The sequence below is a fragment of the Periplaneta americana genome, chromosome 1, assembly GCF_040183065.1.
Source record: "Periplaneta americana isolate PAMFEO1 chromosome 1, P.americana_PAMFEO1_priV1, whole genome shotgun sequence".
Classification (NCBI taxonomy): domain Eukaryota; kingdom Metazoa; phylum Arthropoda; class Insecta; order Blattodea; family Blattidae; genus Periplaneta; species Periplaneta americana.
The window spans coordinates 26,217,629-26,232,632 of record NC_091117.1 but is presented as its reverse complement, the minus strand read 5'-3'; the positions used below and the strand labels follow the sequence as shown (position 1 = coordinate 26,232,632).

At 35.5% G+C, this 15,004-nt stretch overlaps 1 protein-coding gene across 1 annotated transcript; it reads left to right on the top strand.

Annotated features, from left to right (window-relative positions):
- The first annotated feature begins 352 nt into the window (after positions 1–352).
- LOC138692549 (5-formyltetrahydrofolate cyclo-ligase-like) lies at positions 353–13,154 on the top strand. Its single transcript, XM_069815541.1, has 4 exons — positions 353–614; positions 2,476–2,603; positions 7,839–7,972; positions 12,787–13,154. The coding sequence occupies exons 1-4, from the start codon at positions 507–509 to the stop codon at positions 13,008–13,010; spliced, it is 594 nt and encodes a 197-aa protein (XP_069671642.1). The 5' UTR covers positions 353–506; the 3' UTR covers positions 13,011–13,154.
- The last annotated feature ends 1,850 nt before the right edge of the window (positions 13,155–15,004 follow it).

Genomic DNA, 15,004 nt, shown 5'->3' with positions numbered 1-15,004 from the left:
TTAACAAATTTAGCTGCCCTATACTGGATTCTTGCTAAGGAATTTATCTGATATATTCTACAGAGATCCCAATATGTAGTTCCGTATTCTATTAACGGTCGCACTAACGTTAGATATGCTATTTCCCTCGATTTGGGGCTAGCCTTTTTCAAGATTCTCATAATAAAGTGAAGTGCCCTCCATGCTTTACCCGTAACATTATCAACATGCTCTCCCCAAGAAAGTTATAAACTTGTTTTTAATTAAATGAATAACGAAACACAATGCTAGTTCAAACGTCCACTATAACTCGACGCAATGTTTTCCTATCGCTTTGAGCAACAAGGCTGAAAGTCATTGTGTAACAAACACGCGACGGGTCAGAGTACATGCGGACGTTCATATTTTGATCAAGCTGCGTTGCGACCCGTTTCTACTGGAATTCCATCTACTTACTACAGTGTCTCAAGCTCTGCGATAAACAAAAAGCGAACACAGCTGACTGCAGGCATTCAACAACGAACGGAATGGACACTAAAACACGCAAAAGGTCTCTGAGGAAGGAATTAAACTCTGCCATAAATGCTTTGTCGCACGATGAAGTTCAGAGGCAGTCCAGCATTCTCAAACAAGAGGTAAGAGGCAGCCAGGTGCACGAATACTAAGTCAAGGTCACAGGAAATATAATCGCATTGTGTAGATTTCCGCATCATGTTGCTGTACTGTACACTCTTACAATTTAAACAGAACATACACGCCATACAGTATGTAAAATCGAACAAGTGTGCATTATTAAAACTAAGTTATTGTTATCAGAGTAAACATTATGGCTAAGTGCTATGATTCCTGTGAAAAAAAATCAGTGTCATGTAGATTACATAATTTATCATGTACGTCATACGAGTTTCGCAACAATTTACGTTCCTAACAAATCACAAAATGTCCCCCGCCATGGAGTCGCGGTCTAAAGGCCCATTCACAATGAAAATTAAACATAACCGTAACATAAACATAGAAGTTTGCGCCCAGGCTACTAAATGGGATCATTCACAATGATTCGCATAAACACTGGCATTAACATTACCGTAAGACGTTAACATGAAAGTTTGCAAACTCCAAACTTTCATGCTTATGCTTACGTGATTTTCAAACAGAACACAATCGTGGAGCGCTGAAGTATACGACAGAATATGAGGAAATGGCGTCGTTGTTATGTTTCCATGGTTACCAAGTATGTTTGCTATTATGTTTATGTTCCCATCGTGAATGATGGTATGACTTCTTGATTTTACCGTAACCTTCACATTCTTAAGTTAACGCTTACGTTATGTTTAATTTTCATTGTGACATCCTGCCTAGGACTCGCGTTACGGAATGCGCGCTAGTTCGAGTCCTCATGGGGGAAGAAATTTTCTCATGAAATTTTGGCCAGTGTATGGGACCGGTGCCCACCCAGCATCGTGATGCACTTGGGGAGTACGATAGATAGCGAAATCCGGTTTCGCAAACCAGCTATAAGAGCTGGGGGAATCATCGTGCTAACCACACGATACCTCCATTCTGTTTGGATGATCGTCCACCTCTGCTCCGGCATGTGAACGTGAGGCCAGCAGCCGGATGGTCGGTCTTGGCCCTTCAGGGCTGTAGCGCCATGGATTCACTTTCTTTTTAACAAATCACAAATGATTCATTTTTACAATATAGTTCCTTGGAGTATTCGAGTGTATGGGACCGGTGTCCACCCAGCATCGTGATGAATTTGAGGAGGTACGGGAGGTAGCGAAATCCGGTACGAAAACAGAATAACGGGTGGGGGAGCATCACTATGCTGGTCACATGATCCCCCATTCTGGTTGGATGATCGTTCACCTCTGAGTCTTGTAGACGTGAGGCCAGCAGTCGGCTGGTCGACCATAGCCCTTCAGGGCTGTCGCGTCATGGATTATTATTATTATTATTATTATTATTATTATTATTATTATTATTATTATTATTATTATTATTATGACTATTATTATTATTATTATTATTATTATTATTATTATTATTATTATTATTATTATTATTATTATTATTCAAAAAATAAAATTAACAAATCATGTACTGTGCATCCAAAATAAGATTTTGTTTTCTGATTTGCACACAAAAATGCCGAAAAGTAACCTGTCACAATTTATACTGTTTAAGTAGATGCACATAATACATATTGTATACATTTAAATTGTCATTATACAAGGGGCGCACTCAGTTGAGTGACTTGGTGGCCGGGATTCCATAGTAATATGCACTGTTGCTCGAAGAATCTACGTAAAGATTAATTTTTTTGGCTCTCTAATAACAATTGTTACCATAACAGATATATTCTGTAGGACTAAAAAATTAATATTTATTTCATCTCAGTTTCATTTGATCCTGAAATAACACAAATCAGACGTCAAAGTTGTGTGTGGCAGGATACCTTAGTTTCAATAACCATTTTTTCCTTTTAATTCACAGGTTCTAAATCACCCTAAATACCTGCAAGCAAAATCAGTGTCTATTTATCTAAGTTTTGATAAAGAAATTCAAACTGGAGAAATCTTGGAAGACATATTCAGATCTGGTAAAATTTGCTTCATCCCCAGGTAATATATATAATTTTATACTATAGACTCACTTAAATATATATACAGGGACATCATTTTATTTTTGCTAATATTAACCTGGCTATACCTTTGGATCAACGATTAAGAACCGGAAACACCGTTTGCTAGTCCCTTCCACGACTGGAGTTCGATGATACTGACGTAATGTACAAAAAAATCACTTTACTAGGTATACGAGGGAAGACAAGTAGTTCATCCATTTACGTAAACTAGGAAATATCAAGCTTTTGATTTTGATAATTTTCATTAGGTTTTTGTTTAATCAAAATACAGTACAGTATTAACAATGAGTGTTTTTACAACTGAGCTGTCTATGCGGACGTATTCATTATGCAGTGTATATTAAACTATCTACAACACATTAGCGTACAATATAGAGAATGAAGTTAAATTGGAAAATAATCGTAATATGGATATTTAAACACATTTTTGAAAATAGTGGCCGTTCATTTCGATACAGGCTTCAGTTCTAATGTGCATATTATCGCACTATAGGCTATTGTACGTAATTCCAATTACCAGGTTCGAGTGGAAGAGAAGGCCTTACGGCCTTAACTCTGCCAGCTAAAGTAAATCATTATTATTATTATTATTATTATTATTATTATTATTATTATTATTATTATTATTATTATTATTACTTCGTATCAGTAACTCATGTTGAAATAATTCTGCACCTACTCTATAAAAGAGTATCTTACGTACTGTAAATTCAGTCTTCACTTCTGCCCGATCCGAAAACAAAATTACTCAGACATGCTATCTACTGTCCGTCCAAGTGGTTATGTCGCAGGGTCGTAGAAAGGGACGAAATCACGTGACAGTTAATTACTTAACGAGGCCCTTTTATTTAAGTTATTTTAAACAATTGTATGGGTATAATATTACGTAGACGTCCAATTCCTAACAGAAATTAATGTTCTCAGAAAAGAGTTAAGACAGCCCAGCCACTAGCCTTTGCAGAGAGGCGAATAGAAGCAGGTGGGGGAAACCGGGATGCGACGTAGGCAAAAGGACGACAGTACCTGTGCGAAAATGATTCAATATTGAAAGCTCTTTCGTCACTGGAAAACGCGAACATATTTTTGGAACGTAATGTTTACTATGACCCTAAGGCTACTATGACTGTATATACGGTCTTGGATCTGTGTGGAGGACGGTTCAACTTCATTAGTAGAAGGGGTGGGAGTGAAGTACATTCAAAAACTCAGGTACAATAAAAATTGAAGTAAAAATAAAATATGTCCCTGTATATATATATATATATATATATATATATATATATATATATATATATATATATATATATATAATTTTATACTATAGACTCATTTAAATATATATATATATATATATATATATATAGGCCTATATGGTGTAACAGAAATGCGTGGCAAAACTTCAGGAATAAATTTCTCATACGTAGAGATTTTACTTCAGATGGTTTTGGTTATGCGCTAAAAATGACCGATATTTCCATACTGCTACAGGTAAAACTACTTGCTCTATTTACAGCTTTTTCTCTATACACTTGGCGTAACTAATCTATCTGTACGGTCTCTGTCATAAAAGAAAGGTACAAAAAAATATAAAGTACGACACAGAGCTCTCACAGCAGCACTTACTTCGGTAGTTCACAGCGCGTTACTTGAAAATGTTTACTGCACATGGCTGATTCGACAATGGTATTTTAGTACCTTTACTATGAATGTAAGAAAGGTTGGTCTTATTGCATTCTGCTCAAATTGTTACAACACATAAGTTCACAAAAGGCTACTATTTTATTCAAAATTGTAACGAATCTTAAAGATAAATAAAATAGAGTAAAGGTTGGTAGTATTGAGATACGAGTAATATTGTGATAGTTATTTTTGAGAATTTATTACAATTTTTCTGAGCGAGAGAAGGACCGGTTTTGTGTAGAAACTTATCCACGAACATTCCCTTAATACGTTGACGCATAAAACCGATCTTCCTCTCGCTCAGTAAAATTGTAATACATTCTCAAAAGATCTGTCACAATATTACTCATATCCCAATTTACAAACCTTTACCCTAATATGTTTTGTCTTTAAAACGATAAATGCTATCAAGTCATTGTAAATGAGCAAAGTAACTTTTTCGTAAATAACTACTCAATTTCGTAAATAAATAGCGCTTTACAGCATGCGTTTGAGTATACAGAGCGACTCATATGTATATCCAACTTTTTATTGCACTGTAGTAGCGTAAGTATTGAGGTTAAGTGACCCATTCCACCGCTAAAATGTATAATGTTCCATATTATTTGAAGCACAAATGAAGCTTTAATCTCTATATATTTGAACTGGTAATGGAAATTATGGGAAAACGCCTGAACGGATTTTATTAAATGACCCCTCATTTTCAACCTTGTAACCCAAAGTTTTTCAGAAAAATAGCAGTTTTCAGTGAAATGCCAATTTTTCAAAATAATTTTCCTATTTTCTAAAATCCATCTGTCGTCACTAACTAATTGCATTTCAGAATAAAACAAAACACACACTACAGTAAACAATATTACACGAAGGTCATGATCTGCAAGAATGCTGACATATTTAGGGCTCAAATTAAATTGGTTATTAAAAACTTCAAGACTTAGTAAAAATAATTTACAGTTCTGATTCTGTGGTGTGTAATTTTCTGAGTACAGCTGTGTATTGGATATTAAAACCTACAAAACTTGAAGTGGTTTGATGACATTATTACCATTAGAAATGAAATATTATTATAGTTAATACCATGATGTGACTACTTTTCATTAATTATACATATTAATGCTATATTGGTGATATAAAAATGAAACGTTTTGGGGTTATATAAGTAGACGTAAAGAATATCTTAAATTAGATCTTGATTTCTATCATTTACTGAGTGGCGGCTATATAGTATATACAGTGTATGTTACTGAAAACTATATAACTTACGTAAGATAGTAATATTGTTCTTAAAAATCAAATAGTTTATAGTTATTAATCAAGTGGGGTTGGGTCTTTTTCGTATATTTAATGGCGGTGTGGTGTAGATATTTATATGCGTGATTCTCTTCAGTATTGGCTCGAGAAAGCGCAAAAATTAGGAGTTCCTAAGGAAAGTTCAAAGGTATTACTTACTGATAAATAAAAGGCTTACAAAATTTTGTAGTCTCCCGATCATTTCAGCAAGATCTCTTAGCAGGATAAAATGATTTTACCCTCTACATTTCAAGGTAGTTTACGAAACATGCAGCAGCTATACCAAGATGCCAAGTCTATTGTTCGAAAGCATAGCAAACTTGACACTTTTTTTTTCACTTTCACGTACAATCCGCAATAACCTGAATAGCTATTGATTTACTCCCACATGAAAAACTGACTGATCGTCCTGACATTGTTACTTGCGTTTTCGCGTTCGAACTAAAAAACTGAAGGTGTATAGGTTCAAGAAAAAGTATTCGGCATAAAAAGAAACATTCAGAGGGAGTATGTTTCATTATTATGGAAGCAAATAACTTTCAGAATGTCTTCATTGAAAATAAATCTGAAAAATGTTTATTTGAACGTCTAATGAACTTAGTTTGCAGCATTTGCTGCACAAGCCACTAGTTTTATTTTATTCTTGCGGTCCAAAACAAGTGCATTTAATCAGAAAATTTACTGGAAAATGTTATGTATAAAGAAATAAGAGTAACCATGGCGACAAGACTCTCTGTGTATAATTGTACCGAAGTCCTGCTCAAATGAAGGTGTGACAGTCCCAAATTCTAGTGCAGAGAGTAGTAGTAGTAATAGTAGTAGTAGTAGTAGTAGTAGTAGTAGTAGTAGTAGTAGTAGTAGTAGTAGTAGTAGTAGTAGTAGTAGTAGTAGTAGGGTTTAAGAAGGGCGCGTCAGCTACTATGGCTATTTGCGCCCTTATCTAAAAGTCTTAATATAACAAAGACATAAATAATGTAATAATCAGAGTGCTAAAAGACTAAAAAGCGTTATCACGATAAACCAGACACACAAATGCAGTGTACATAAGGTGATTTCTACAGAATCATAAAAGTGAGCAATTCTGCCACACTAGGTGGTATTCAAAACGAACAAATAAAACAATAATACTAAGGCCACCAGAGATAAATTGTGAATCATACTTTAAAACCATAAAATTTTATAAAATATTCGGATGTATAAAGTCCGAAATGTCAACAATGTAAAATCAAATATAAAACAACAAATGTAACCTCCGGATGTAAAGGATCCGGAGGATAAGTAAAACGGGTCAATAAAGAACTAAATCACCTTATCCAAACCTGTATTCGATAAAAATCTCAGAACTGCATTTGTACAATTAAAATCATTTCCAAGTAGTGCAGAGATGGTGGAGGATGGTGAAGGGAAGAAATGAAACGTTGAATTACAAAACCAATAAGAGACTTCACGCCAACATGATACACTGGTTCTGTTAATCAGAGAAAGGGTGCTTGGCGATCAACAACAGTTATCACAGAGAATGCCAAAGCTGCCGCTTCTGAGTCCTTCTAGAGAAGTCCTACGAAGTCCATTCGTCAGTACCAATGGGAATTTTTTATTGGGTTATTTTACGACGCTGTATCAACATCTAGGTTATTTAGCGTCTGAATGAAATGAAGGTGATAATGCCGGTGAAATGAGTCCGGGGTCCAGCACCGAAAGTTACCCAGCATTTGCTCATATTGGGTTGAGGGAAAACCCCGGGAAAAACCTCAACCAGGTAACTTGCCCCGACCGGGGTTCGAACCCGGGCCACTTGGTTTCGCGGCCAGACGCGCTGACCGTCAACGGGAATCTATGGGTCGCTGCTGCGGTTATCGAAGGAAATGAAATGGCTCTGTCATGTGAGGACTATGATGTGGGATCTTTTTTTCCGTGGGTATGCCTTACAGAAAAGGTGTACGCCAGGAAACTTCGGGGTGTGATTACTTTAGAAGCGGTAATTCTAAGAAAATGTACGGCAAATGCTGGTGCTTACGTTGAATTTTAAGTAATTCTAATGACTGTACTAACGTTTCATTCTTATTTGGTCCTCTCGTGTAATGTAATTTATGTGTAATAAATGGATGAAAAGTTGGATATAAATATGGATCACCCTGTATTTAAAGGACCAATTTCTCATTACATTGCAAAATATTTAGACAAGACGTCTAGATTAAGGGAATCTTATACTGAAATTCTTGCCAAACTGTCTTCTTCCTAGGTTTAGAGCGGGAAGCTCAGAAATGGAGATGATAAAATTATGTTCCTTGGATGATTATGCTAATCTTCCAGTAAACAAATGGAATATAAAACAGCCTCTCGATGATGAAGAAAGGGTCAGTGTATTTGACACAGGTAAGGAAAGACAAAATTGAACACATATATAGGCTACCGGCTCCAATCAATTTCATTCATTCATAGTCTTCTGCCCAAGGGCAGGACTTTCACTGCAAACTCAGCATTCTCCAATCTTTCTTCTTTTCTGCCTTACTCTTAGTTTCTGCATATGATTCACATATCCAAAAAAAATTAAGGAACTGTAATTACGAGGCGCATCCAGAAAGTAAGTTTCCCGATTTTTTTCCCCCTTGAAAGCAAACGTAATTAGCCGTGTCAATTGCGCATGCGTAACAGGTCTATGACGTATCAATCATATGCCAGCCGGACAGGTCCCGCCTGGTGCCAGTAGCGTGGCAGCAGTGGTCCGAAATGGAAGCTTTTATTCCTTCTCCCGCCGCCTGCGAGGTTCGGTCGGTGACAAAGTTCTTTAATGCACAAAGCATTGCGCCAATTGAAATTCATCGGCAGCTCTATCAGGTCTATGGGCCGAACCTACCTCTCTCTCTCTCCCTCCCCCCTCTCCTCCCCCCTCTCTCTCTCTCTCTCAAGAAATTCCTGTCCTCCGGTGAGCGTTTTGGCAACGACGAAGAGCTGAAGACGTCTGTCACACGCTGGTTCCATTCACAGGCGGCAGAGTTCTACGACAGAGGGATACAAAAGTTGATCCCACGATACGACAAGTGTCTCAATTCTGAAAATTCTGTCTGTTGAAAAATAGCTGAAACATTGCTGTACCTGTTGCCAATAAATGTTTTCCTGAAAGTGTGTGTTCTTTTTTTTTTAAATAGGGAAACTTACTTTCTGGATGCGCCTCGTATTTATTAGTTGGGAATTTTGTAAGCAAATAGGCCTACTACTATTAGTTACAAAAATAGTAGGCTACTAGTTAATAGTTTCTTAGGCTAGTTTCAGTTTACATGATATTTTAAGTTAGGTTTCCTCAAACTAGTTTCAGTTTTCGTATGTGATGCTTATTTAAAATTAGATTTGGTTTTCTAATGTTAGCTATGATATGCTTGAGTAAATTTTTTCTTCACGTTCAGTTTTCTAAGTCAGTTTTAATTTCTTTGTTAGTTTTATTTTGCGACTAAATCTATAAGCTACTGAGTTTATGTTTCCTTCGCCTCTGACCATGAACCAATCACACTTCACATCTCTAATTCCCCCGCTATGACGTCATTTACCGCTAGATTTAATCCGTATTACTTCAAGGAATTTCTTAATTTAGACTGCTGATTCGCAATGAAGCTAGCGTTTAAGCGACAATCTATTCTAGCGATAAGTTAATTTAAAATTCCATAATAGAATAATATGAAATTCGGCAAAATAGAGAGAGAGTGGAAGAAATAGTTCTCATACAGAGCCATCTGTTAAACAACAATTTTTTTTTATTTTTCCCGCATTATCACTGTATGAAAGCTGTCTCATTTTATTAGAATAGAAAAACAACGGCTCAAGTCGTTATCCAGATTTTAGATTTCTACCTTTAACACGTGGTTTTAACGTCATTCAAAATAGCCTAATCTCGATTTTTAAAGATTTGAAGTTACAACTTAAATTATACATGACAATTAAAAAATGATATTGGAAAAAGTATCGGCTAAAGTAGCGCTTAGTTTCTCGTACTCCGCTTACACACCTCCAAGTGTTAGAGCGCTCTCCTCAGTCATACCAACATAACTATGGTGACATTACGAAAGTTTCACGCTAGTGTACACTCACGCTATGTCTTGCGTATATGAATCTGGCGACGCATTATTTTGTGTAAGGAGAATGATGCGGACATACTGAACCTTCGAACACTTTGGAAACACATTCAGTGTAAAGTGGCTGTATGTCTGCTTATGACCGGAATTATATAGCGTGTATATCTGAGGCATTCATAGGGGATATCGGGACTTAGTGCCCACTCTGTATTTGGCGTCCGCCAGATAGAGTGATCGGAAACAACTGAATGTGTTCGAACTATGTTCCCGGCGTAGCAAGTCATGCTTGCTGGCAAACGATTTCATACGCAATTGAGTTGATGCTAGTTGTTTAGTCAACTGTCCGAAGACAGGTCTGAACCTCACAAATAATACCAACAAGGCACCACTTATGAGGCGACTAAAGCCAGAAGATAATGGTGTAAGATGGTCAGTTCCTTTCCCCCCTCCATTGCATACATCACCGATTAGCTATATTCGGTGCTAGTTTGACACGTTCATTCCTCTGTGCGTAGAAAAATTAAACAAAAATTAATGTCGACAATTTTGACGTTATTTTGCTTTTATTTTAAAAGACTCTGAAAAACGACGTGATATAGAAAATCTAAATGCAGATTCGAATTCAGGGCACTTCAATTAACTAAAAACAGTCATTTTTGCTCGTGAAGCAGAAAAGTTTTAAAATGTATATCAGTTTAAATGAAACTTAATATAAAGCAATTTAAGAATCATTTGATGCATATAGTAAACAATTTTCTTCACAGGTTTATATCTATGAAAATAAACTTTTCGTGGGCTGAATTCTATGAATTCTGCTTTTTAATTAATATTTTTTATTTATTATTTTTTGGCAAGCATTTGGGTGTACTTTTCTCAGTTACTGTTCGATCCACGACTAAATTTTTATATATAAACATTTCTGATAAATTTAAGCCTAAATTTCGATCAAGTAGCTTAGATACATATTAGTTCAATAAAAAAAAAGTAATAGGGATATCTTGTTCAGGAATCGTTAACTTTTTGTAATAAAAATAACAATTTAAAAATAAAAGACTAACACACATTCGTTTATAATTTTAGCTACATATTGTATAATTAATTCATTTAATGCACGTCAGTTACTGAGAAATGTACACAGAATTCAGCTTCTGAAAAAATATTTGTCCGTAAATAAACCTATGAAAAAATGTATTACTATCTTCCTGAGTTCTGAGACATTTGTTGTTTTAGTTTTGAAGTTCAATATAATTCTACACTTCAAACAAAAGTCACTGACATGAGGAAAAAAGCTGAAAAAAATTCTGCAGGTTAGTTAGGGCACAAATGCAGGTCTATTATACTATACTTCGGGTCTCTGCACATACATCTTATATCATGATTATGCATGAAATATGATATAGTATATTATACTTTTAGGAGGTTATATACATTAAATTATTCTTAAATTGCTTTATATTCTGGTAAAGTTTAATTTAATAATTTTAGTAGTATAATACAAAGATTTAGAGTATTCTAATTGCTTCTCAGTGCCCAAAGCAGTCCTCTAACTACCCAGTGTCTTTAAAGGAATGGTTAAGGAAAGGATTTTCAGATTACATAACATAGGCGGAGAGAGAACCGTTTCCTTGGAGGGGGGGGGGGGGGGCAAAGTAAAACCATAGAATGCCCATATAACGGGGTTATCATTTACCTCCTCCCCCCATTATAGCTTGACCATGGTTCAGTACAGTATATCGGAATATGATCATTTAATGAAGGTATTGGGGGGGGGGGGATGTTTTTTTACAGTGTTACATCCATATCCACGATGTTTCGGACCGAATTGTATAGGGCTTGAACTGTAGATCAACTATAACAATACATTATGCAACGAGCCTATAATGATAGTAATTAAGACGCAAGTATGTTTGTTTATGAAACGAGCGCGAGTTTCATAATTTTCATACGAGCGTCTTAATTACCATTATAGGCAAGTTTCATACGACTTTTTATGCTCGATCATATTTCTAACTTGAAATTATTCAGAAATATTCATTTTATTTGTATCTGACAGAAGAACGGAAGTGACCTTGTTCATAGCTCGAAATTGTGAGATGTGCGCAGACGCGAAAGTATTGATTTTTTCCGAGGAACAATAATGTCATTGACCTTGATGTAATGCAGAGAATGTATAACCTGGAAATTGATTTAGAATTGAAAAACGAGATGACAAATTGAATTTATTTTAATATTATTTACAATTAACGCTAATTATTACAGTAACAGAACATAACCTTCTGCGACAGTATTGGATTTCCAGCCTCCGTGACGTTTCACTCGTCTTTTGATTGCATATCCGAGAATAATCGAAAACCTGAACTTTAATGAATAGGTGTACTTTAATGACATGCATTAAAGGACTGCTACCAGGTGTATGATTACTACATTTCGGCATGGTCGGGCATAAATTTTATTATAATAGGGCATAAAATATCTCTCTCTCTCTTTTTTTTTTCTTTTTTACAGAAACACATATACATCAATAAAACTACATAACACTGCTACATTGCTAACAGAAACTTTTTTATATCAAGCTTTCCTGAATATATCATTTATGAATTGTAAACTCTAATTATTATTTTATTTAATCTCGTCTTTAAGTTTACACATTATACCGGGATCACTTTTCTTTTTTCTGCATTGTTATGCAGTATGTTAATCATATTTCTCCAAGTGGCGGCCTGAACACTTGCAGACTTCTAACACATGGGTACAGGCTGTTACAAAAGAAACATTACAGTGCTGCCATTCCTCAAATGAGGTATAGAAATTCTTATACATTCAAAAATTTAAAATAAATATTATAGTCCAGACACATGATCTCAAGATATTAATTCGTCAATTTAAGCACAGAAACTCAATCATAAACAAAAGCAAAAAAGATATTTTGAATTCAATATTTTCTAACGTTAATAAAAAAAAAATCAGAGTTCAGAGAAGTTTGGGGGACCAGTGCCCTCCCATGCCCCCCCCCCCCATAACTCCGCCTATGTTACACAAGTAATTTGCTTTTTATCTTACTTCAAAAATAATGTAGGCCTACAGAATAAACAATTATGATCCAACCAGCTCTATTCTCCACAGGAAGCCTGGATTTAGTTCTGACTCCCGGCCTGGGGTTCACAAAAGATGGTAAGAGACTTGGACGAGGAAAAGGCTACTACGATGGCTTTCTGGCGAAGTGCTCAAGAGAACTAAAGAAGCGTCCATTCACATTAGGCCTTGCCTTCAAGGAACAAATTGTACCTGATATTCCAACAACTGACACAGACATACATATTGATGAAGTTCTCTATGCAGACGGTTAAGACAAAGTTCTGCTTAAAAAGTATTCTCAGAATTCTGACACTGCAACACTGTGATCTCTCTTACAGAGATCATCAAGTGTAGATAATTCACACATGACTGATTTTAAACTGCATTTCCTTCATGGATAGGAAAACACTGTTCCACAAGTTATCTGTATCCTGTGGGGTGTTCTCTTGTGATCCACTGCAAATTTAAGAATATCATTAATATTTTAAAGTGTGTACTTTCTTCAACTGTATCCTTCTCACCAATTTCAATGCTGTTATTTTAAGATCAATATAGTCACTCATTATTTTGTTATTTCTAAATTGGTCGTAAGATTTTCAATACAAGCTTCTTAATATGCAACTTCAAATATGGCTCGAGATAGAAAAAAAAAGTTCTCATATCTCTGATTAACGTTTTAGATTTTTTAATAAAACAGTTTTTAGAAGCTTAGTAGATGTTAATTACTAAAGATATTTAGTTAAGTAAAAGCTGAAGTAGTTTAATGACTAGAACAGTAGTGGTTTTAAATTTACTAATAAAATTATTTAAAAAAATGTATGTCTTTACTGTTTACTAAAAAGTTTAGTGCCTCATAGTCCCTGGTTTGATCTCCCAGTCTCCCCGTGATGGAATTTATGGTTGACAAAGCAGACATTGCAGATGTTTTTTCTCAGGTTACTCCTTAATATTAATATTAGAGGAGGAAAATTCTCTCCGACACCAGGGATCGAACCCGGGTCCTTGGTTCTATGTACCAAGTGCTCTAACCATTGAGTTATGCCGAAGTTCAATCCATAGCACCGGATCGAATCCTCCTCCTCCACCTCTTCGTAGATTCTGTAGGACCAAATACAGTAAAACCTCCCTAAAACAAAACGCGATTGTTCCAGAATTTTTTTTCAGTTTTCACAGGTTTTCGTTTTACAATGGGTTGAGTTTTGGCAAAGCTAAAAACAGACTACTGCAATATGCTCATTGTAGGAAGAACACAATGAAGAAGTAATTTGAAATAAATATTACTACAGTACATTCAAAATGAATTTTATTTTCATAATTATTAACTTATGTAATTGCATATCTCTCTCTCCCCCTCCCCCTCCCTCCCCCCTCTCTCCCTCCCTCTCTCTCTCTCTCTCTGTCCTAGTTTCTTGGCCCCACATTTCTTTTAAAGTGTATTGCCGCGACTTTTTTTATAAATTCTTCAAAATATAGTTTCTTAAATTTTAATCGTTAAATAACATCTGAAATACTGAGAAGTATACTTAAAGGGCCTTTGTAGAAGAGCAATGTATTCATTTTACATGAAAATCAGTTTATTATAGTCGCGACGCTGTTATTTCCGGCGTGACTCCTCCTCTTTGCTTACGTCTTAGGAAGTCAAGGCTCTATAAAGTCTAGGTAGGTAGTATCGTTCGCCATTTTTTTACTTTCGTTGCCGAGCTACCAGACGAGGGATCTATTTGCCATACCGTTAAACATTATTATGTCGTAGCTCCTATGATAATAAATCAAACGCACTGTAATTCAGAAAATAATTGAGTGGCAAATAACGTCCTCGTGTGCTTTCTGCAAGTGCCAACAAAAGAGCCAAAATGGCGGGCGATTATATATTAAGTATTTATCCAGCCTTAGGAAATGCTTTATATCTTCATCAGCGAATCATAAGACGCACACGTTTAAATGTAGCTGACCTGCAACGTGATTGGCTGCCGGAAATTAGAGCGACAGGATTATAAAACCTGAAATAGAAGCAGGTATTCAAAGTAACACATAATATAGGAAATACAACTAAAAGTATCGTACTTAAAAATAATTCTTAAGAAAGCGCTCATAATTAAAACTCCAACGTTTTGAACTCAAAGTTTACAAAAATTGATTAATATGTAAATATTTCATTACAATTTTACCTCTCAATTTTTTTCCTTTTTAACTAATGGTAGGTACTTGATCATCTGTCATTCACCATATGAAGCCAGTTATGTAGACCAATTTACCGCAGAATCGT